Source organism: Carex rostrata, chromosome 5 (genome assembly GCF_964058835.1).
Source record: "Carex rostrata chromosome 5, lpCarRost1.2, whole genome shotgun sequence".
Classification (NCBI taxonomy): domain Eukaryota; kingdom Viridiplantae; phylum Streptophyta; class Magnoliopsida; order Poales; family Cyperaceae; genus Carex; species Carex rostrata.
Window position 1 is genome coordinate 13,528,729 of NC_135922.1, and position 24,272 is coordinate 13,553,000.

Consider the following 24,272-nt stretch of genomic DNA (forward strand, 5'->3'; position numbering starts at 1 on the left):
AATTTTTTACAATTAAATTCGAATGATTTAAAAGAAAGAATCGATAAATCATGTTAATAAAATGGAAGTTTAAACCTTAATTAAGGTTCCCCTAAATAAGTAAGTTAATTGTGAATTGAAACCGCGTCGAAATTTCGAGATTTCGGAACCTTATGGGCTCAGTGCGGATTAGATTGACCGCAGTGCGGATCAACCTCATCCGCAGTGGCTCAGGATTTTTCTGGAATTTTGACAAAAAAAATGACTAAGTAGTGAGTGCGGGTGAGGGATCCGCAGTGCGGATGAGTTTAGCCGCACTCATGAATTTCTGTATTGCACTGAATTTTCCTGAAATCGGCTAAGTAGTGAGTGCGGATGAGGGTGAACCGCAGTGCGGATCAGGTTCATCCGCAGTAGGCTCGGACTTTTCCTGGATTCGGCTGACAACCGACTAAGTCTCGAGTGCGGATTAGGTAACCCGCAGTGCGGATTGGCTAATCCGCATTTAGGGTAATTTTAACCCTAAAACCCAAATTAAACCTTCTCTCTCTCTCACTTCACCATTATCCCCATTTCTAAGTTATTTTCGGTTAAGAGAGAAGGAAAAGATCCCGTGAGTTTCCGTTTCTTCCAGACTCCCGATTGTTGCGAGAAATCGAGTTTCGAACCGAGAAAGCAGCCGAGGATCTCTCAGAACCCTTCTATTTGGTATTTCTTTCTCTCCTTTTTACTTTCGAAATCTCGAATTTTCTCGATTTCTCGGATTCTCGTTTTAAACCCGAGATTTGTGCTCGAATTGCTCGAGGACTAGTTCCTCTACACTTCTTACTAGTTTGTTTGTCATTCTTTTTCCCGATTTCTTCCGATTTATGAAATCTGATTTCTAGGGTTTCGTGCCAAAATTGAAAGTTGGCATAATCGTGATTTGATTTGCCTAACCCGACCAATTAGACTTGTAATCGGTAGGGTTGCCTCCTGATCGTGAATTTTTAGAACATTTAACGGCTGATTTGAGGTTTTGACCAAATTAGGGTTAACCAAATGGTGAATCGAATTGATCCGAGAACCAAAGTAGTGAAACGGTGATTGATGGTTACCAAAGTGAAATAGTATAAGGCTAGAGGGCCTAGATGGAATTGTGTACCGTTATGTGAGATTTTGGTAAGAAAGAAAGAACCGAAAAGAATCGATACCAAAACATAAGAATTGATTTAGGACTGTACAAACCCTAAGTAAACGTATGGACCACTGAATCCAAATTAAACCAAGTATACGTATAATATAGGTGTAGGCTCGGTCGAGCAAGAACTTGCGAGACAATACGAGACGTCCGATCCTTAAATTAAGCGGTACGCTCGTCATACTAAGGTGCGGGATTCTTGGACTTGTTTGATACTTTATTTTCAGGAATTAAACTGTGTTTTCGTTTGTCATGTTGAATATCATTGATTGCATCACTGAATTGCGTAGAGCATTTGCATAGCCCAATCAAATTAAACTCGAATTGATCTGAATTGAATGATTTGCATACTGGTATGGTTATAGGTTATGTCGATCTATTGTGATCTGATTTTGATTTAAAGTCACCACGAGTGGAATTGATATGTGTGTGAATGGATTTACGAAGTTAAGCACTTGGATCCAATTAATTTGCCAAGTCGGGCTGTATGCTGACTTGGATTCCCAGGATCCTAAATGGCCTTAGGTGAACGGCCCTCGATATTCCCAGTACCGGTTGGGACGAGGGAGGGTGATTATGTTATGAGATGTGTGATTGGAAATCGTGGTTGACTTGTGTAACGTCTATGGCTCGGTAGCATTTTCCTACGTGTTAATGCATTTGAACGGTCGATTGAATATGACGAATATTGGAAACGATTCTAAAGTGGATTTTCTTTACATGATTTGAACCAGACCTTACTAAACTGTTAAGCCAAGCGGTTGCAGATGGGTGTCAGATAAAGGGTCCAGCGGTTGGCCATCTGTAGGTGTCAGTAACCCTACAGATGTGGGTTTGATAAAGGTTCAGCTCGAAAGAACATCTGTAATTGCTACAAGCCCTACTGAACTGAGTTAGGAATCGAGTTAAGCCAAAATATATGTTGTGTTTGAGATTCATCTTGGAAATTCCGTAAATTGTGTTTCAGGTTGATTAACTGTTGTCGAGTAGTGGCATTCTGTTATTTATGTTTTCTTATATAACTGTTTGCATTGTTGTTGTTTGGGTTTCATTATTGAATATAGAGTTTGATTGCAAGTCCAATAATTCAAATGTGGCAAATTCGCACTGAGAATTTATTCTCACCCCCACCTTCCCCGTTATTTTACAGGTATTGGTGCGACTGATTCCGGAGAGGCACGAGAGTAGTAGGCCTTAGTAGCTTACCAGTATATGACCCTAGATATCTTTTGTTGTATAGATTTAGGGTAGGCCTCGTGGTTGGTATCCGGATGAGATACTTTTGTTGTATTATATGCTGACCAGACTGTGTACTCTGATATATATATTAGAAACTTGTTTGAATTGCTTGTTGTTTGGTTTGAAATGTGAGTAGCCTTGTAAGCATACACGGCGTTGTATGCTTACGGCGGGGGACTGTTACGACCCGTGGCCGCGGGGTGTGACACATGATTCGGGATACACTATCTATCCCGGGGAAGTGAAAATGTACCAGAATCTGAGGCGATACTTCTGGTGGCCCAACATGAAAAATGACGTGAGGAAATACGTCGAGAAATGCCAAGTCTGTCAGCAGGTGAAGGCTGATAGACGAAGGACAGCCGGATTACTCCAGCCGTTGGATAAGAAAAGAGGTAAATTTGAGATAATTACGATGGATTTCGTAAGTGGCTTTCCAAGGACAAAAGGGCGACATGAGACCATATGGGTGATTGTGGATACGCTGACTAAGGTGGCTCATTTCATTCCGCTTGGACCTGATACCTCGGGTCGGGCCTTAGCGGAGATATTTATGAAATTTTTCTTCAGGTATCATGGTTGCCCACGTGAGATCATATCGGATCGAGATACGAGATTTACCTCTCATTTTTGGAAGAGTTTCCAAGAGGCTATGGGAACAAAACTGAGGTTCAGTACCGCGCATCATCCGCAAACAGATGGATAGTCAGAAAGGACCATTCAAACCCTGGAAGACATGCTTCGAGCGTGTGCGTTGAGCTTACAAGGGTCTTGGTTAGATCATTTGCCCCTAGTTGAATTCGCTTATAACAACAGTTACCACCCGAGTATTGGGATGCCACCGTTGGAGGCACTTACGGGTGAGACATGCCGGACACCCTTGTGGTGGGGTCCCGCGGACACTTATTTGCCTACAGGACCAGAAATGATACAAGAGGCTGCAGAAAAGACACAGGTTATCTTGAGCCGACTAAAGTCCGCTCAAGATCGACAAAAGAAGTACGCGGATGTACACCGGCGGCATTTGGAATTCCAAGAGGGTGACCATGTGTGGCTCCGAGTATCTCCAGTCAGGGGAGTACATCGGTTTGGTGTATCGGGCAAGTTGAGTCCGAGATATATCGGTCCGTTTCAAATTCAGAATCGAGTGGGACAAGTGGCATATGAGCTTGCGTTACCTCCGGCTTTGAGCCGAGTTCATCCAGTGTTTCACATATCGCAGCTCCGGAAGTATGTAAAGGATCCATCTCATTGCATCGATCATTCTGACCTGCGAGTAGATGAGAATCTGGCGTATAAAGAAGAACCAATGCGAATTCTGGACCGAAAAGAGCAAAGGTTGAGGAACCGAACGATTGGACTCGTATTGGTGCAATGGGGACGACACTCGGTAAAAGAAGCAACGTGGGAATTGGAGTCGAAAATGCGCGAGCAATATCCTGAGCTATTCGACGGTTCAGGTACGTGGTTAAGTTCAAAGGATTGAACTTCATTTTTAAGTGGGGGAGAAATGTAACACTGTGAACTTTTAAAATTTAGATTTTATTAAAATAATAAGTGGTTAAATCGAATAATATATATATACGTATATTCGAAATTAGTGACGTGGATGGTGAACAATAATTATACGATTAATTGTGTTAAGAAAGAGGAGCAATAGGTGCTATATAACTCATTAAATCAATATCGAACAAGTGGAAGGTTTATTTTGCAAAAATACCACTTACAAGTGGGGCCCCTTGTCATTCTTTTCTTCCCCTCCTCCCTTTCCTTTCCTGCGCCATCCCTCCCTTCCTCTTTTTCTCTTTGGCCACCCCAACAAAGAGACACGAGAGAGAGATAGAGAGTGAGAGAGAGAGTTCGATTTCCCGCGGAATTGGCCGAAACTTGAGAAAATTGTAGAGGAGCTCAAATCTCGCCCCTTCCTCCACTTGGTTTGGTAATCCCTCTTCTCGTTTGCTCTATTTTCTCGTCCCTTGATTTTTAGGGTTTCGGTGAAACCCGACCAAATTGAACCAAACTCGAGAATCAATGTCTTTGTTGCTTCTTGAGCGTTATTTGATTGATTTCATGTCTCAATTTCAACTAAAACCCGAATGGTGAGATTATCCCAAATTGATTAGGGTTTTGAACCAACTTTCGAACGAATTGAATTGTAAATGACCGTGATTACGAGTTTGAGTGAATTGAGACTTCCGTATTGCTATCTATTTGATATAAACCCCAATTGAGAAGAAATGTGACTTAAACCCTAAAAAGGGTGAATTGCAAGGGTAAGATGGTAAAACGTCCGAATTTGTTGAATTGACCGTTTACGAGTATTAGAATGCGATTGGGTATAGGAATTATGAATTATATTGAAATTGACTTGCTATGCCATGTAATTTAGGCATAGACCCGATTGACCGAGGATTAGCGGATTAGACGAGGTCGTCGAGTTTAGCGATACCGGATCCTACCCAAGTGCCCTACTTGATCAGGTGCGGGGGTTCACGGGATCTGTTTTGGATTCTATTACTTAGAATTAAATAACGGTACATGTATATATATATATATGTGCTTATATATATATACCGATTGAATTGTTGATTGACTTATTGTGCATGACCTCATGTTGGATCTCTATTGTTAGCATTATTTGCAGCATTGCATGAAAATAAGTAATGATATAATTGAATTGATATGATATTGTTGATCTAGCATGTTGGTATTGTTATTCGATTGATTGTTCTATCGTTTTGATAATTGAATGGAACCACAGTACTAAAATGTGAAGAGGGCAGAGGATAAGTTAATTGTGAATGAAATGAGTGAATTGTAGGGACAATGTCTAGCTCGCTACTAGACTTTGTCTCAGGGCCCATATGCGCATACGGTGAATAACCCTAATTGTGGAGGGTATCGGTAACCAAGGAGAAAGGCAGAGCTAGGTTAACTGATACCAAAAAGGTAGAGTATAGCAGGAGGATTGGAACTGTGGATAATTGATTGTTATTGGTCTCTCTTTGGAAGGGTGACAACCCGTTGCATGATCGGGAGATATGCAATCCTAAATTGGAAATTGACGAATTGATATGGATGTTTGACTATAAACCAGACCTGAGAAATGTTAAGCCAAATGAGATGGATAGTCGATATCTATCAATTGTAACCGGACTTAGCAATTGTATATGTTATACCAAACCATTCTATGAATTCTTCGATTTCATTTGATTGTGATATGAGTTGGATTTCAATTGCTTCTATATATGTTGCATATGCATTTCTTTTATCGAATTGTTGGATTGAAACTCGTTGCGGGTTTATTTAGTTCCGGTAATGGATTTCTTACAAATCCAGTAGCCCTGACTAAATTCCGCACTGAGAAAACGATTGACAAGTTTTCTCACCCCCTATCCCCTCGGGGAACTTTATTCTTTTGTATGTGTTGCAGGTAAACGCGAATAGAAGGGATTCGAGTGCTCGACCAGTGAGGTTTAAGCCGCATAACGATAGGGTATGCCTCACATTGAGTCCATTTTGATGTCGATAGGGTTTTGGTATGGTATTTGTGTATAACCATGTTATCGGACCGTGTCGAGTGGTTTTTTAAATGTGTATAAAATGTTAATGGAAATGGTTTATATTGATTTGGAAATATGGGGATTGATCGGGTTTGAAAACGGGGTGAAACTTCACGAGAAATGGGCAAGGGAATGAAAAACAGTACCCTTATTGCGGGCCGCAATAACCCTATTGCGGGCCGCAATGAGAGTAGACAGAGGAAATGGCGCAGATTTAAAAATCTAACCAGGCCATTGCGGGCCGCAATACAGTTATTGCGGGCCGCAATGAATGGAGGCAGAGGAAGTTGCAGAGGTTGGAAATTTTGGGAGTTTGTTGCGGGCCGCAATGGGTTCTGAAAATTGCTGTTTTATTGGGCGGATTTAAGTGCCGATTGCGGGCCGCAATAAATCTCATTACGGGCCGCAATAGGTCATGCAGAAATGTTTATTTAATGATAGTAGAGTCAAATTGAATTGGAATTGAAGCGGATTTGTTTTAGACCTAAATTAAATAGTAATTGCATGATTTAAATATAATTGTGAGTATATTTTAAAAGTATATAAATCATATTGGTATAAATATGATTTTCAGACTAATTAAATAGTAAGTTGGATTGGTTGTAAACCGTTATTATGTTAAGTTTACATCGTACTTGCCTTGTGAGTATATAGGAGATTATATATTCACGGCGTAACTGCACGACCCCTAGTTCCGAGGTGTGACACATGGTTTGCAGTTACTTGGGCCATAAAATTAATAAATACTAATTGGGTTTGTCGAGAGTTAATTTGGGATTTTAGAGAGAGCAATATTAATTTGTTTTGAATAATAAAAAAAATCTGAAAATGAATACAAACAATGATTTTTAAACATCCATAAAAAATAGTAAAGAATTTCAAAAAATGTAAAATTGCTTCATGTTGCATGCTTTTGATTTTCATAATTTAGATATCATTTATTGAATTTAGCAGCCGGTGCACTTTCATTTCTTTGTGATCCAAATTTTTACGAATTGCTTGTGAATCAGAGATCCTCATGCTAATTTTACTCAATAACCTCATGTTATCCCAAGACTTTTAGAATCTTTTACCTGCCTAATCCTATATTCTATAAATATTATTCAGAATGTTCTCTGTACAAAATACTTTACAAAGCTATAATTTAGTTTCTGATCATATATATGGCAACAATTATGTGATGATATAAGGTTACATATTTTATTTCTATGGCAACCTCTCACTACCTAATTAGCTAATTGCACATTGTCGTGATGATAAGAGTTGCGGTATACTTTAGGACATGTTTTCAACAAAATTTTATACTCGAGGAAAATATAGATATTTAAGCCAATTGCAATATATTTCTTGGGAAATATATGTATTTATTATTATTATTTTTTAAAATACTTCAGTACAATAAGTTTTTATCGGATGCCTTATATTCATTCAATAGGAAGAGCAAATTTTAGGTACTCAATTACTCTTGTATATGAGTGACTGGATGGTGAAAATTAATTATTGAATTTTTCTCATAAAAATGGTGTACGTGAGAATAACTCAAAGTTTTGAATGTCTTCCGTAGATAATTATACCAACTTTTCAATTTCTATTTAAAATAACTGTTGGCACGAATTTTTTTTTTTTACTGACAAATGAGTTTTTTTTTCTCATTTTCTTCTTTTGCTCGGAATACTATATATATATATATTTCCCGTTCATATCAGCGGATAGTCTCTTTATAAATTGATATTTTAAGTTCTTTTTTTTCACAAAACATATTACTAATTATTCATAACCCTCAATTAAAAACATTTGGAAAAAGTCGAAATGATCAGATCTTGGAATAAATCATTTCTACTAAATAAAAATTGATCTTGGGATCTTTTCGACTACATCAAAAATGAGCGGAATGAAAACCGAACCGACCCAATCGACAGAAGTTCGACAATTTGTGTCCGCCTTTATTTCTAGTATATTTATTTCAAATTATTGAAATACCACATTAATAATTATATTTCAAAATTCATATTACTATTTTTATAATCATTTTATTTAAAGTCAAATAAAATTTACATATATTCAAAAATTGAGATATTACACAACGACACTGGTTTAATTAAGGTCGGTGATGCATTGAATGAAGGAGAGGAGCATCTTGGACCCATAAACACTTCCATTATTTAAAATGTTGTTAAATGACATTTTCATTTCTTATTTAGTTCTCGGTTGACATATAGTATTTCAACTTAATTTAACCTATAATTGAAATAAAATAGCACATCTTTGTATAAAAAAAAAAACAACTGAAACCAAAATTCATATTTTTGGAGGGCTCAAAGTTTTAATACTAGCAATTAATCAACGGTTTTATTTTTATTTTTTAAAACAAACTTTATTTTAAATAAAATCTATAGTCTTAAATATTTGATTTTATTTTTGTTAAACTTCTGCTTTTATTTTAAATAACTTATAACAACTAAAATTGTGCTGAACTTGCAAGGAAAATTTAGATATTGATTTCATCCAATATATTATTTTTATTATTTAAATTAGATTATCACAATAGTTTAAAAAATAGTTGTCATTTAGATTCTTTTTATGTGGCTATATATATTGTGGTGTGGAAATTAACTTTATTTTATTTTTTTCCAAAACCTCATTAGATTTTCATTTATATATATTAACATGTATTGTAAATTTGTCAAGTCACACTATTTTCATTTTTACTAGTCCTAGAAACTCGGTACCTGAACTCATTTTAAGAGCTCACTCACACTAGTGTTGTGTGAGAAGCAATTTACATGAATTTTATATGATTAAAAACCAATGATTATTGTTGCCATATGGTCATTCATACCGTGAATCATTTTATTTTAAATCGGATCATAAAACTGAATATAATTGTTAACATTCGATAAAATTTTCTCAAAATAAAATAGAACAACTAAGACACATGCTATACTAATTTTATCATAAAATCAGTTTTTGTTCTAGTGGTAAAGATAATATTTTCATATAAAAGGTCACAAGTTTTGACATTCAGATAGGAGAGATCGCGCCTGCTTTCAAATCTGAATGAAAACATTTGCAAATATTAAATAATTGGATTATTTTATTGCAAATTTTAGTAAAACTAATTGTTTTTTTTCTTTTCTAATTACTCTATAAAATGGGGGAAGCTCAAAATCCTAATTTTAGAATTGGACCCATAAGTCACGTTTATGTGTTTTATGTCTATATATATTACTATAGTGTCTTAATATATGACATATATAGGTAATTTCTTTATTTTACCATAAAAAAATTATTATAAGGTGCTAGATAGAAATAAATATTTTCTTATGAGGATTTTGAGTTTTCCACTTTAAAGAAATATTTTCTTCTTATTAATGAATTGTAAATTTATGGAAAAAAAAACTTTAGAAGAAATAGAAAGAAATTAGTCATGCATGAATATCGAAATAGTATATTATAACAATTTATATTATCTGGCATATTTTACTTCACTTATAGATAATACTCCCTTAAAATTTAAACAATTTTTAATAACATAAAAGTAAACAGTGTGATGTTGTCGAAGCACTACCTGATATAGATTAATTATTGTCAGAATGTACTTGATCTGAATTTTTTTTTCGAAATCAGATGCTGAAATTTAACCAAAATAAATAAAAATTAGATATTGAACGGATTTGAAACCAATCGGATGTTAAAACGAAAATGTATATGGATATGAATATTGATTAGAAATTGAAACCAAAAAAAGTTCAAATTTTGTACAGTGTACCAAAATTGTTATGAAGTAAATTTTGTAATACAAAATACAGATATTTATCCATATTGGTCATATATATTCAGAACAATATTTTATCCACTTAAATTATTTCAATATTTTTAGTTGCATCTAGAAACATTAGAATATTATTGTATCCGTAAAAAAATTAATATTGATCGAATACGGATGGGATAACTATGTATTGATTTTCATCTATATCAAAACCCTATATAGATGTGTCGGACGAGTGTCTGTATCAAATATTTGTATGATATGGACACGTCTTAGTGCCACGTGTCTATACTATGCAAGGAATTTTATTGGATTCTACACTTACATGACAAGCCCAAAATGTACTTGGGCTTTGATTTGGGGCAGATAGTGATTCAACCGTTGATCTACAAATTAAAGTGCAAATCAGAATGCATGCAGTCGAATGCATGTCTAATAATAACAAGATTTTTAGTTAGTTTTAGTGGCAGAGTAACTGTCATGTTAACAAAACATGGAACAAAAATGTGCATAGCTAATTATCTCCTTGTGTTCAGATAATTAGCAGCATTAAATGCTTATCTGCATTTCATGCATGTTTAATTATCTCCTTGGGTTCAGATAATTTTTTCTTTTGTACGGAAATTGATTTTTTTTTGTATAGTAGTACCGCTTAATTCTTCCAAACTTGGTTTAGAAAATAGTAAATAAGAAAAACTATATATGAGTCTAATTAATATATATAGCCGAGCACTTAATATACGCACATCTCTATGACATGAAAAAAAAATTAAAATAATAAATACCTCTTACATATTAAGCAAAACTCCCCTTCCTGTTATCGTTTTACTATCCATCCCTATTTTAACCCTCAAAAGAACCATGTCTCTACAATCAATAATTCCCTATAACTCCAACATACAGTTAATTAATGGACTGGTAACTTTAAATCGTATAAGATGTATAAGATTGTAATGATATATATGTTAATAAAATATTAGATGTCCATAGCGAGAGCAATAGTAAAACACAGAGACCACAATAAAGTACAAGAAACTATTAGTTAATTAACTACATTTTAAGCATGATTTGTAAAACACAAGTTTTTCTAACTTGTTTGATGGAACATTTGATGAAACCATGACATTATATAGTCTATAGTAATTGTCTTTTTTAAGCATATGAAGAAGTGCTACATCATTGTCAGCAATCCGCACCAAACGAGTACTGCGATAGTGTTCCTCTTCTGGTATGTAGAAATCGAACTCCCGTTTCCTGCATAAGCCCCAGCTAACACATATCTTTTTGTCAGACACCTGGCAACTTGCAAGAACCTTTCTAAGATCTTTAAGCTGCAATAATTTAACATAATCCAACAAAAATAAGCAACTTAATAAGTACTTTCAACGATATTATAATGGAAAATTTATTTCTAGTAACAAAATGATCACATTTCCAAAATAAGCCTCTAAAGAGAAAAAGAAAAAATTATATAATGTTCTTTTCAGTCCATATCTTTCAACTAGATATGACCTTGCAGACCAAACTTGCAAAATTGCCAAATTTATGGACCATAATGCATGCAAATTTGGAAATTAAAAGAACCAAACAGGGGTTTGAGTGATACTTGGGAAACCAAATCTGAATTTATTCCTAATGAAAACAAAGTTCAACAAATAGTGCTCCATAGAAACCAAGGAAGAAAAAAACATTTTAGAAACAACTTACAGGTAAACCCAAATGAAAGAAAGAATAGTGCAACCTGAGCAGGTTAAACACCACATTGATGTCCTTTCTGAAGAAATATAAATATATATCTTCAAATCCAAGTTTTAGGCATTCCATATCATGGATTGCTTGCAAATACTGGAAACGAAGCAGCGGTTCAGATTCTGTGACAGTAGCAAGCATGTTAGACATGAATATATGACAATGTGTAGCAAGCATGTTACATATGAATGCCTCCTGATGTTTGTGCTCTTTACTATATGCAGTCTTCCATCCCTGCATCAGAAATAAGAAATAGAGAAAATGTTGTTTATTATACATTTGGTTTTTCTCAATTGGTCCTTGGCATGTTACACAAAAGTTTACTTAATGCAGTTTATCTAGCATCAGCACATATATACCTCTCTATAGCTAAGTTCATTCACTATCTTGTTAGCCCAGTTGTAGTACAACTTGAATCCAATCAAATGGGAAAATAATGCTACTAATAGAACAATGTTGTTACTTGAAAAGGTAAAAAGTCAATATTAACCAAAAAAAAATTACATGTTAAACATATTTGATCAAACTGCAAAATCTACTTTGAAATAACTGCAAAAATATTGAGTTATGGTCCTAAATATGAGAGTTACGGGTTCAATGTACAATGAAATTTAAAATATGAATATTCTCCAGTACACCATATTTTATTAGAGAATATTCAGTACTTAATTTTGACCATCCCATTAAGAAAGGCAGCTAGAAAATGATTGCTTTGTTTTTAAAACTAATTCCTAACTATAGTCAGAAAATATTCACTAATAAATATGAATCATAATAAAATTAGTTTTATGTCATTATCATTTCATTACAGCAAATTTCAATAGTATGTAGCAATAACCATCTGATTAAATTAGTATGAACCATCCAATAAAAACATGACAAACTGGAGCAATTTTCTTATAAATAAAAATCTATTTTACGGAAAAACCTTCTTTCATTCTGACCTTCCAAAACCAAGATACTCTTAACACACATTTTGCGCAAATAAGTTCTCAGACCAACAAATATCACCTGACCTTGAAATTGACATTGTTTTCAGGTAGATACCGCAAGCTCCGCTTATAGCTAGCTAGAGTTCCTTCCAGGCTTCAATGAAGTCCTTGGAACAATTACCCAGAGATAGCTCGTCCGGCACCTTAATGTATTGCAAACATATTAGTAACAAAATGCTCACAATTCCAAAATAAGCCACTAAAAAGAAAAAGAAAAAAATTATACAATGGTCATTTAACAACAATCACCAAAGAACCAGTTGCATTTTGATCACCAGTCTTTTTTATAAGTATCATTTCACTCTCCGGCCAAAGATAGAAAATATATTACTCATACAGACGCTGAAGCATAGACTATCAGTCCTTGCACATTGACACTAACATGGTTTTCAGTCCATATCTTGCAACTAGATATGACCTTGCGGACCAAACTAACAAAATTGTCAAATTTATGGACCACAATGCAAATTTGAAAAAATTAAGAATCAAACTGCAGGTTGTTTAAGTGATACTTTGGAAACCAAATCTGTAATTTATTCATAATGAAAACAAAGTTCTACAAACAGTGTTCCCTCGAAAGTCGAAACAAAGAAAGAAAAAAACATTGGAGAAACAACCATCCGATTGAATTAGTATGAACCATCCAATAAAAACATGATAAAATGGAGTAATTTTCTTATAAATAAAAAAATAATTTACTGAAAAACCTTATTTTCATTCCGATATTTACTATCTTAGGTAGATACAACACTACCGAAAATCCGTGTACACGGTTTTTATATAAAATTGTCAAATTCGTGTACAATGTGCAATGTACAATGACCCTTTCTGTAGTAGTGAATCTGACATTTCTATATTTTATATAGACAAGTGAAGTTTCCCCGTGCCAGTATCGTGGCTAAAATTGTGCCACTAATAACGTTAGTTTTTGCAAAAATAAATAAATAATTGGAAGTAGTTTTTTTTTGTTAATAAACCATAATTATAAGTTGAGTAAATCATAATGTTATAAAAAAGTGACCACAGTACTTCCTTCATGGGAATATTTAACATAATAAACAATGCATATTAAATGGGATTACGTTAATTAATGGTCAATGTATATAGACTTTATCTATGTTTCAGATGAAAATAAGTGATAACCTCTCACTCTCTTCGGTTAAAGTCACTAGACTTGCTATATTGATTATGATTATTGTACGTAGAAAAGAAAAAAAACAGGTACATTAATTTTTTTCTTACATTTGAAAGAAAAAAAAAAATATTTCTGTTACGTTGTATATTTTAGTCAATAACAGAGAGGTTTACATACATATTTAAAGTAAAAGAAAAAGAAAAAGAGATAAATTCTCTTCTTGAAAATGCAAAACAAGAAATGATATTAAATCCAATTTTAGTAAATCAACAAAACTTTGATTACTGTTTTGACTCTTCAAACTGCTTAATTATTTCTTAGAAGATCGCCATGCAGACCCTTAGATTTCACCCATTCAGTTAACGAAAGCGCGCTCTTAATAAAAATAAACATTCAGTCAAACTTGTTGAGTTAATTCAAAAGTTTTCTTGGAAATACGGCTCATGTTATTGAATATGTATGTGAATCAAATTTTAAGTTGTATATACAAGTCCTTAATCAGTCTAAACCTGGTGTGACCATCATTTACGTTCGAATATGAATCAAATTATAATAGTGCTTGATTTTCTCTATTTGAATTTATATTTGATCCAATGTTTTTTTTTTTTTTTAAAACTATATTTGATCCAATGTTACAGCTCAGAATTAAGAACAGTGTATGACCTGAGCCGCTCTGAGCTAGATTGTGGGACCCGCTCTGAGGCTGACTCACTGGCATGCCTTTCACGCCAAATCACCTGAGCCGGATTTGAGTGGGGGCCATAGAAGCTTTGGACCATTATTATGCCAAGGCAATAATGCTACTCCGACCATTCTTTGGACCATTATTACACCAGATCATTCTTATGCCAAGGTCTCGGGCATCAACTATTATACCCTCAATGGTTGGCCATACAATCGGTATTCATAATGGAAAGGAACGCTACTACACCAGATCATTCTTACGCCAAATCACCTGGTAAGTTTGTTTATTCCCAAGACTTTAATCATCACAATAGTTACAATCAGCTCCATGCTTCTCTGAATTTCATTAATGATGTTAGTACTTTAACTATGGACTATGGACTATAAAACACCAATAAATAGATAAAATTGGAGAAGATGATTGTGACTTGCGAGAGTATTAACCAAATAGAAAGAAGCTATTTTCAATAAATATCCAAAAAATACAGAAAATTGCCAGTATCTTGTATTTTCTTTTCATTCTGAAATGTAAAGCCCGTAGGCTTCCATTTCATATAAACTTGAGAAGATAAACCCTATCAGACTTTAATGCAAGTTAGATTTTGATGTAAGTTTAAATTCAATGCTAGCTTATTTAATGTAAGTTTAAAACCGGATATCATATTTTCATTTTGAGAACCGAATGCCATTGCCAGTTTTTTTTTTTTCCCAATTTGTCAAACGATTAGACTGAAATTTTCTGCTTTGTTGAAGTACCGGGAAGCAAAAGAAAAAAGTGAGAGAGATGGAAAGGGAGATAGGGTCATAGGGATCTGATTTTATTCTCTTACCACCAATTTTCCGCTTTTTATATAAACAAAAGTACAAAACAAACAACATATATATAAGAAATCATTATGTGTTAGATATTAAAGTATGTTTGAGTTTCTAAGACAGAAAATGTGTCCGATCTGCTTTAAGATATTAAAGTATGTGTCCGATCTACTTTAAAACAGAAAATGTGTCCGATCTGCTTTAAGATCTGTGCACGTCGCTTTAATATCTGTGCACATTTTTTTCAAAACAAACATATTTGCCGATTTTTTTATTTATATCCATAAAATAAAAGGAATTTAAAAAAATAACCAAACGGGTTATAAAAATAAAAAAGTATCCAAATCGGCTAACGGTTAACCGGATCCGAATCAAATTTCCGGTTAACCATTAACCAGATTCATTGAAATAATCCGGTTAACCATTAACCGGTTTGGAGATTTGGATCCGGTTAACCGTTAACCAGACTTCTTTTTTTTTTTTCAGTGTGGGGTTTTAACCGGAAATGAAATAGAGTAGGTGCTGACAGTAATTGGCTCCCAACACTAGTGGAAAAACAGGAATCAGGATCGGTTATATACACATATCAGTATCGGAATCCAACCGATCCTGATGAAGGCGATACTGATACTATCAGGATCGGTTTTATATTTTTCAAGAACCGATCCAAATAGAAACTATTAGGATCGGTTTTTTAATAAAACCGATCTTAATAGTTGTTATCTAGATCGGTTTTTGACTAAGAACCGATCCCGATACGTACTATCAAGATCGGTTTTTATATAAGAACCGATCTTGATAGTATTTTCGAATTTTTTTTTTAAATTACATAACAACCGATCCTGATACGTACTATCAAGATCGGTTTTATATTAAAACCGATCTTGATTGTATTTCAGATCATAATTCCAAAAAAAAAAAAAAAAAACTTTTAGGATCGGTTTTTATTTAAAAACCGATCCTAAAAGTTTTTTTTTTTTTTTTTTTTTTAATTATGATCTGATAAAAAAAAAACTTTTAGGATCGGTTTTTATTTAAAAACCGATCCTAAAAGTTTTTTTTTTTTTTTTAGAATTAGGATCGGTTATTTTAAACAACCGATCCTAATAGTAGTAATCTGGATCGGTTGTTTCAAATAACCGATCCTGATGTTTTATTGAAGCTAAAAAAAATATTTTTATTTATTTGACCAGCTTCCATATATATTTTGCTGGCCAGCATCCTAAATTTTCTTTTGTTGCACAGTAAGAAGCAATAATCAATTAAATATCATATACACATTCTAAATTAATTATCATACACATCTTAAACTATTACAAAAAATTCATGTACTTCATAAAAAGTTTTGTGAAGCATTACATGTTATAACAAGAAATTTAAATCCAAAAAAAAATTAATTAACAAACATACAATTGACTAATTGGGCTATTTCTTCAATTAACACACATTTATACAATATACACATTTATGCAATTAATGTAAAGCACAACAATAAAAAAATCAATAATTACCTCTTTTGCAATCACATCACTTGAGCTTAAAAAAGACCCTAAAAACAAAAACAAAGGTAACAATTAGATGGAAAAACATTTTCCAATAAAAAATACAAAAAAATGTGTTTTAAAAGTATAATAATGAGAAAATTAGATAAAGCTAATACCATGATAGTTGATCGGCCGGATGATTAAGTAACTTGAGAGAGATGTCCTCAAAACTGTAAAACAATATATAAACACCATTAATTAATTTTTGAAACAATAAAACAAATTAAAAACTGGCACAATTGAGTCGGAGGTGCGAGAGGCTCGGATTTGAGAGGAAGAGACGGAGAGAAAGAGAGAGAGAGACACGGAGGAGAGGGAGAGACGGAGACAGAGAGAGAGAGACAGAGTACTGAGGATTTGAGAGGAAGATACGGAGACAGATCCTAATAGAGACAGATGCTAAATTGAAAATGAGAGGCGCGAAATGAAAATAAGAAGAACCCTAGCTAAGCTGGTTATATAGGAATTATCATTAGGATCGGTTGTTTATAAAGAACCGATCCTAATAGTATCAGGATCGGTTTTATAATAAAAAAACCGATCCTGATACTAATTTTTTTGTATAAAAATAGTATCAGGATCGGTTTTTTATTATAAAAAACCGATCTTGATACAAATTTTTTTTTTCAAAATTGATTCTGTAAAAAAAAAAAAAAAAAAAAAAAATCAGGGTCGGTTTTTTATAAAAAACCGATCCTCATAGTATCAGGATCGGTTTTTTATAAAAAACCGACCCTGGTTTTTTTTTTTTTTTTTTTTTTTTTTTTTTTTTTTTTTTTACAGAATCAATTTTGAAAAAAAAAAATTGTATCAGGATCGGTTTTATTGCTAAAAACCGATCCTGATAGTATCTGGATCGGTTTTTAGCAATAAAACCGATCCAGATAGTTTTTTTCTTTTATTTGGAAACTCTTTTCATATGGTTATGTTTAAATAAATATAAAAAATTACATATTAGAAATATAAGTTAATTATTTAATAGAAATTTTATTTAATTTTCAAATTCTACTTAAATAATATTAAACAGGAGATAGGTACTATTTGACATTGACATTTCATTAATGTAATTTTGATGAAAATTAATGTAATTTATATTATTAAAATTTATGTGATAATATAATTAATTATTTGACATTGATATTTCATTTTGAAGTCATTTTGACTATTGAATTTTTTTATACAATCTGCATGATGCATCAATGACTTGTGCCATATAATAATATACATAGGACTTGAATCCTTGTTGTGTGGGGTTGTGAAGGAACGAATACGAACATTAGCATTTGGTCGATCGGAACCGTTAAAATGAAAGAATGTCATATTAATTTCACCATTATAAAATTTGATACAATTCGGGATTCATTTACTAGTTCATCAAAGCAAAACAATATAGCAACATCGCACGGCCGTAAATAGTTTACGTTGGATCTTAATATTATTTAAGTAGAATTTAAAAATTAAATAAAATTTCTATTAAATAATTAACTTATATTTCTAATATGTAATTTTTTATATTTATTTAAACATAACCATATGAAAAGATTTTCCAAATAAAAGAAAAAAACTATCAGGATCGGTTTTATTGCTAAAAACCGATCCTGATACAATTTTTTTTTTCAAAATTGGTTCTGTAAAAAAAAAAAAAAAAAAAAAAAAAAATCAGGGTCGGTTTTTTATAAAAAACCGATCCTAATAGTATCAGGATCGGTTCTTTATAAAAAACCGACCCTGATTTTTTTTTTTTTTTTTTTTGCAGAACCAATTTTGAAAAAAAAAAATTGTATCAGGATCAGTTGTTCTAAACAACCGATCCTAATAGTTTAACTATTAGGATCGGTTTTTTAGAACAACTGATCCTGATACTATCAGGATCGGTTTTTTAGAACAACCGATCCTAATAGTTTAACTATTAGGATCGGTTTTCTAGAACAACCGATCCTGATAGTATCAGGATCGGTTTTATAAAAAACCGATCCGGATAGTTCACAAATTAGGATCGGTTGACTAAAAAACCCGATCTAACTAGTTTTTAGGATCGGTTTTGTTCAAAAAACCGATCCAGATAGGTATTAGTATCGGTTGTTTCATATAACCGATCCAGATAGGCCGATCCTGATTCATGTTTTTCCACTAGTGCAAATTTCTATATTACTTTGAATCCCCTTCGTTAGTGTACCAAGTTACTGCATTTCTTTTTTTATTATCAAAATGACCCGTTATATGAAAAAGATATGCCGACAAATGACGCAAGAGAACAAAAGTAGATGAGGGTGGGTACTCTTTTTAATTGTTGATTTAAATATTCATTTTTCAATGCTAAAGTTTTGCGAGTTTTACGGCTGGGACAACGCTGGAGACCAATCATAAGGTCTTGTGTGTGTGGGACCCAGTCAAATCTCACTTTGACTCCTCAATCCCGGCTTTGCATCTCAAAATGGACGGATGAGATGGACTCAACATATGACTCAATAACCAAAATCCCCAAACCGGTTAATGGTTAACCGAATTATTTCAATGAATCCAGTTAATGGTTAACCGAAAATTTGATTCGGATCCGGTTAACCGTTAACCGGTTTGGATACTTTTTGATTTTTATAACCCGTTTGTTTTTTTTTTAAATTCCTTTTATTTTATGGATATAAATAAAAAAATCGGCATATTTGGAGCAAAACTAGGGTGTGATGTGCTCACCAAGAGGGGTTGGTGAGCACACCTCCAAATGACTATCGGATTGACTTTGAATTATGAATCTAAACCGTTGAAATTCAAGTATTTCATGAGTGATGCATGTACATACAAAAATTTTAAAGTTTGGAATTCATTTAGCACATGGTCAAGCGGTCAAAACAATAAACATTTTATAAATTATTTTTTTAATTGTTTTATGTATTAATTTTTCATTATTGTTTTGACCGCTTGACCGTGTACTTAATTAATTTAAAACTTTAAAAATTTTGATGTACATGCATCACTCACGAAGTACTTGGATTTCAACGGTTTGGATTCATATTTCAGAATCAATCCGATAGTCATTTAGAGGTGTGCTCACCAACCCCTCTTGGTGAGCACATCACACCCTAGTTTTGCTCACATATTTGACTATTTTAACAACATATTTGACTATTTATATTTTTCTATATTATTTTAATTATGTTAGAGTTTCTAAGAGTTAGTCATTATGTGTTGTTAGCTTCTAAGTTAGAAATTTAGTTTTTTTTTTTAATTATTTATTATATAATTGAAATATTATAAGAAAAGATGGTATACTATTTTTTTTAGACTTTAATTAACATATGAAATGTTTTCTTATCTTCTATCTTCTTGTAATTTTTCTCTTCTTTATCTAATTTATCTTTTCAAATATTTAATATCTTTCTAAATTAAAAAATTGTAGATACAAAGGAGAGTTTGAGATATGTTGTTCAGATACCCTCTATATCTTATGCAACTGTTAATTCATCTTTTTCTTTTTTCCAAAATTCCGAATTGTCATGTCATGCATGTAAATACTTTTGTCACAATCAAAATAAAAATATATAATAAATGTGTAATTATTATTTCAATATTCAAAATTTGCTTATTCAGGATACTTTGCATCTCTTCCAATATTAAAAGACATGAAAACGTGAACAATGTATTAAAAATCTATTTAATATTGAAAGTGCTGTTAGACGGAGTTGTTGCAAATAAGATTTTTTTTTTTTTTTTTTGAGAAAATGCAAATAAGATATTTATTCGTCTATCAGACAGGTGAAGTGACCACTGACTAGTCAAGTCGGTTGACCTTTCACAAATAATATTTTGAACAGAGGTACGAATATTTTGCACAGAGGTAGGAACCTACGTTATACATCTCTGTGCGATATATGAGAAAAAGTTTGCGATCTTTTTTCTCTTTCTTTTTTTGTAAAATATTTTTTTTCTTACCCAGATTCACAAATAGAAATGATACGGGACCACTCTCCGTGCACGCACACCTTGTAGGCTTGTACTAGATTACATGAGGCATATAATAGCACCAAAGAAAAAAAATAATATGTTCAAACTTTGTAAACTTTCAAAACTGTAAATGCTTCATTATATAAAATTTAATGGTTTATAAAGTGTAATTAGGTTTATACCTGTCCAAGTCAAACCGTGTCTCAAAGGAGTTGTCGACTAAAAATTTGTATTCAGTGAATCAAACGGTGGATGAAAAAGTAAAATTTTTACACATAAGGTTCATAATTATTCGTCTTACCCCTACTGTTGGGTGGAGCACTCTAGTACAAGTGTTTGAATCCAGTGCACAAATTAGATCTAAGAAGTAGAGGCACTTTCAATCATAGAATTAAGCTGCAAAGTAGAGGTGATTTTCCAATCCAAACAATCCAATGCAATTAAAATTGATGTAGAGGTAAGTTACCTCTACCCATGGATCGTTATTCGTTCATGCATTTTATCATTTTTGGTTGAGGTTCATTGAACCTCTCCTTCCTTTTGCCAACATGTGCGGTTTTATGAACGTACGACTATGTAAATTTAAAAAAAAAAGAACCAGGATTCGTAATTTGTGGTTTAATGGAAATCGCAAAAATATTTTTTTAATAAAAGTTGGAGATCAAATTATTCAACTATTTAATATTCACAAATAATTACTTTTTTCGGATTTTGAACATGCAACTTTCCATATAGAGAGAAATATTGTTTTTGCCAATAGATCAAAAACTAGTTTTCAATTCAAAAAATATATATTAAATTAGCTCCTTCGATTTTGATTCAGCTCGTCATGACAAGTTCATTCTTGACTTAGCTCGATTCGAGCTTGACTCGACTTGTTTTTCAACTCGTTACAAGAAGAAGGTCAAATTATTTAACTATTTAATAACCACAATTAATTGCTCATTTCGGATTTCGAACCTGCAATTTCCCACATAGAGAGAATTGCTTTGCCACTAGATCAAAGACCGGTTCTCAATTAAAAAAAAAAATTAGCTTGTTCGATTTTGATTCGGTCCGTCATTGACAAGTTCATTAATTCTTGACTTAGCTTGATTCGACCTAACTCGACTTGTTTCTCAACTCGTTACAAGAAGAAGATGAACTTATTTGCCGACTCTTTCACTATTTCTCTTGAGCAAATCTAGTGTATGCTATGTTCATCAAGAAAGCTATCTATTATATTGGCTTCAAAAATCAAAACTATTAAAATCGATATACTTTACGAGTAATGCATGTACATGCAAAATTTGAAAATTTTGAATTCATTTAGTATACAGTTAAATAGATAAAAATATAAACATATTAAAAAAACTTATAATTCATTTTTTTTTTTTGCCATTTACAATATACTATTAGGGATAATTTTTTTTATATATGTGTGTAAATTTATTGCTTACGAAAAATCTCCCATATATCGTTATATAAATTTAATGTGATTTACTCAAGTTTTGCATTTGTAATTTTACTCTTTTTTTATTAAGAAGGTAAATGCTGCTTACAATGATTTTTTTGTTTATGCTATTGTAATTATTTGTATACATATGTTTTTATTTAAAACTTTTTTATCATTATTAATCTCCTAATTATAACATTATAATTAATTTGGTATGATCTTCTAGAGATGGAGATTCATTGACAACCTTAAAAAAATATTTTCGAAATCCAATAAGTAAAATGTGAAATAAATTTTATACATGTCATCCATAAAAAATAATGAAAACCTTGTGCAAATTTATGAGTGAGTCTATGGTACTATGCATATTACGATTTGGCACTGTGCTACGGCTTTATATTTGAGTTTTTAAATCCTAACGGTCGATCCGAACCGTTCATCTTGTTCTCCATATTAATATGTGTTTGGAGATCAAATTTTACATTTTTTGAAATTTTTTTACTATTTTTTTAGATTTAGTGAAAATCACTGTTTTTGGATGGTCCAGAATTTTCAGATCAAGTGATTTTATAAATATCTAAAAAAATAGTAAAAAAATTTCAAAAAATGTAAAATTTGGTCTCCAAACACATATTAATATGGAGAACAAGATGAACGGTTCGGATCGACCGTTAGGATTTGAAAACTCGAATATAGAACCGTAGCACGGTAACAACCCGTGATATGCATAGTACCATAGACTCACTCCAAATTTATTGTTACTCAAATGACATAACATTCGCACCATTTCTTATTTAATAATATGGATTAATCTATTAAAAAGGGGGATTGATTTTAATTACCCATAACATTGTAGAGAAATATTTTTGTTTAAATTATCAAGCTATTAGTTTGTAAAATGTTTTTAGTTTCCACATATATGCACAATATACCCAGAAAGGTGGTATATTAGGTTTTAGCTTCTGGGTATTAATATAATTGAATGTTTTTATTTTGTTAAACATATTTATTCTTTCTTTACTTCAGCATTTAAATATAATTATTTCATCCTGGAAATTCGGTTTATTCGAATAAAGTGATTAAAATTTTGGGAGCATAGGTTAATTACATGACTTGTTGTTAGGTGCCGTGTTGTCATTAAATTAAGTTTTTATGTGAAATATCGTATCAAAATAATTACAACACGCGAATAGTCACGGTACAAAATACTAACACAAAATACAAGAGATCAATTTAGTATTTTTCATGCTAATAACATAACGAATTATAAAGTTTGTATTGTATCCTATTTCCAATATGGGAAAATGATTTTTCTTAACAATTTAACATATATAGGTCGATTTAGATATTTGGTTCAAGAAATTATAATGGATCAAAACACATATGGTTTCTGTATTATTATCTGTGATATCCAAATTAAATAAACTATTAGCACGTACTTGGTTTTTAGATCCATACGTATACATATATAGATCCACTTCTCGCACAGGAAATATTCACACAAGTGTGTGAAACAGAGTCACAGTGAAGGAAAATTATGACATGATGTTACTTGATATGATGACCAGAATTATGTAAAATTATGAGTAATAGATGAATAAATAAAATAAATTCAAACAACAATAATGTAATTTAACTGTCATAGTACACATTTGAGCCCTCTTCATATAACAAATAACTTAAGTGTTGTTGGACAATTCGTATCATAAATTATTTTTAAATTATTTTTAGTATAAAATAGTAAATTTATTTTTCAATGTTGTGTAAATATCATTATTAAATGAGGGATCAGATTAATGGTTTAGTTATTTGAAAATGTGTTAATGACTTTGTCTGTTACTAATTTATTTCTAAAAATCGAAATTCTAATATACAATCGATTGCACCACGCCTCTCGTACAACTAAGTCATTTTTCGATTTTTAAAGTCCAAATGATCGATCCAAACCGTTAGATGTCATCTCCATATTAAAATGTGCTTGGAGACCAAATTTTACATTTTTTGAAATTTTTTTACTATTTTTTAAGCCACTTTGAAAATCGCTGATCCAACGGCCTGAAAAATATTGATCCGGGTTATTTATTGCAGTCTTTCTAATAAATCAAATTTTATTGTATTCTATCTATTTTCAAAGAAATATATTCAACATTTCTAATATTTCAATACAAAAAATAAAAAATAAAAAATTCAAAAATTTCTATTTTTTTTAAAAAAAAAGGCAAAATCTATAACTTTCCAGTTACTAAGTAAC

At 32.2% G+C, this 24,272-nt stretch overlaps 1 protein-coding gene across 1 annotated transcript; it reads right to left on the reverse strand.

The window, feature by feature from the left end:
• Nucleotides 1–10,776: 10,776 nt before the first annotated feature.
• LOC144553878 (uncharacterized) lies at nt 10,777–12,965 on the reverse strand. Its single transcript, XM_078302066.1, has 4 exons — nt 12,496–12,965; nt 11,662–11,713; nt 11,438–11,575; nt 10,777–11,061 (listed from the first exon to the last, which is right to left on the reverse strand). Exons 1-4 carry the CDS (start codon nt 12,507–12,509, stop codon nt 10,777–10,779), a joined length of 489 nt encoding a protein of 162 aa, XP_078158192.1. The 5' UTR covers nt 12,510–12,965.
• Between the last annotated feature and the right edge of the window lie 11,307 nt (nt 12,966–24,272).

Bases quoted from the DNA above. Each gene is read 5' to 3' on its own strand.
- LOC144553878 (XM_078302066.1), bottom strand. The intron at 11,576-11,661 runs GTAACATGCTTG...CTTCGTTTCCAG, and splicing joins ACATCAGGAGGCATTCATAT to TATTTGCAAGCAATCCATGA. The intron at 11,062-11,437 runs GTAAGTTGTTTC...AAATTATTGCAG, and splicing joins TCTTTCATTTGGGTTTACCT to CTTAAAGATCTTAGAAAGGT.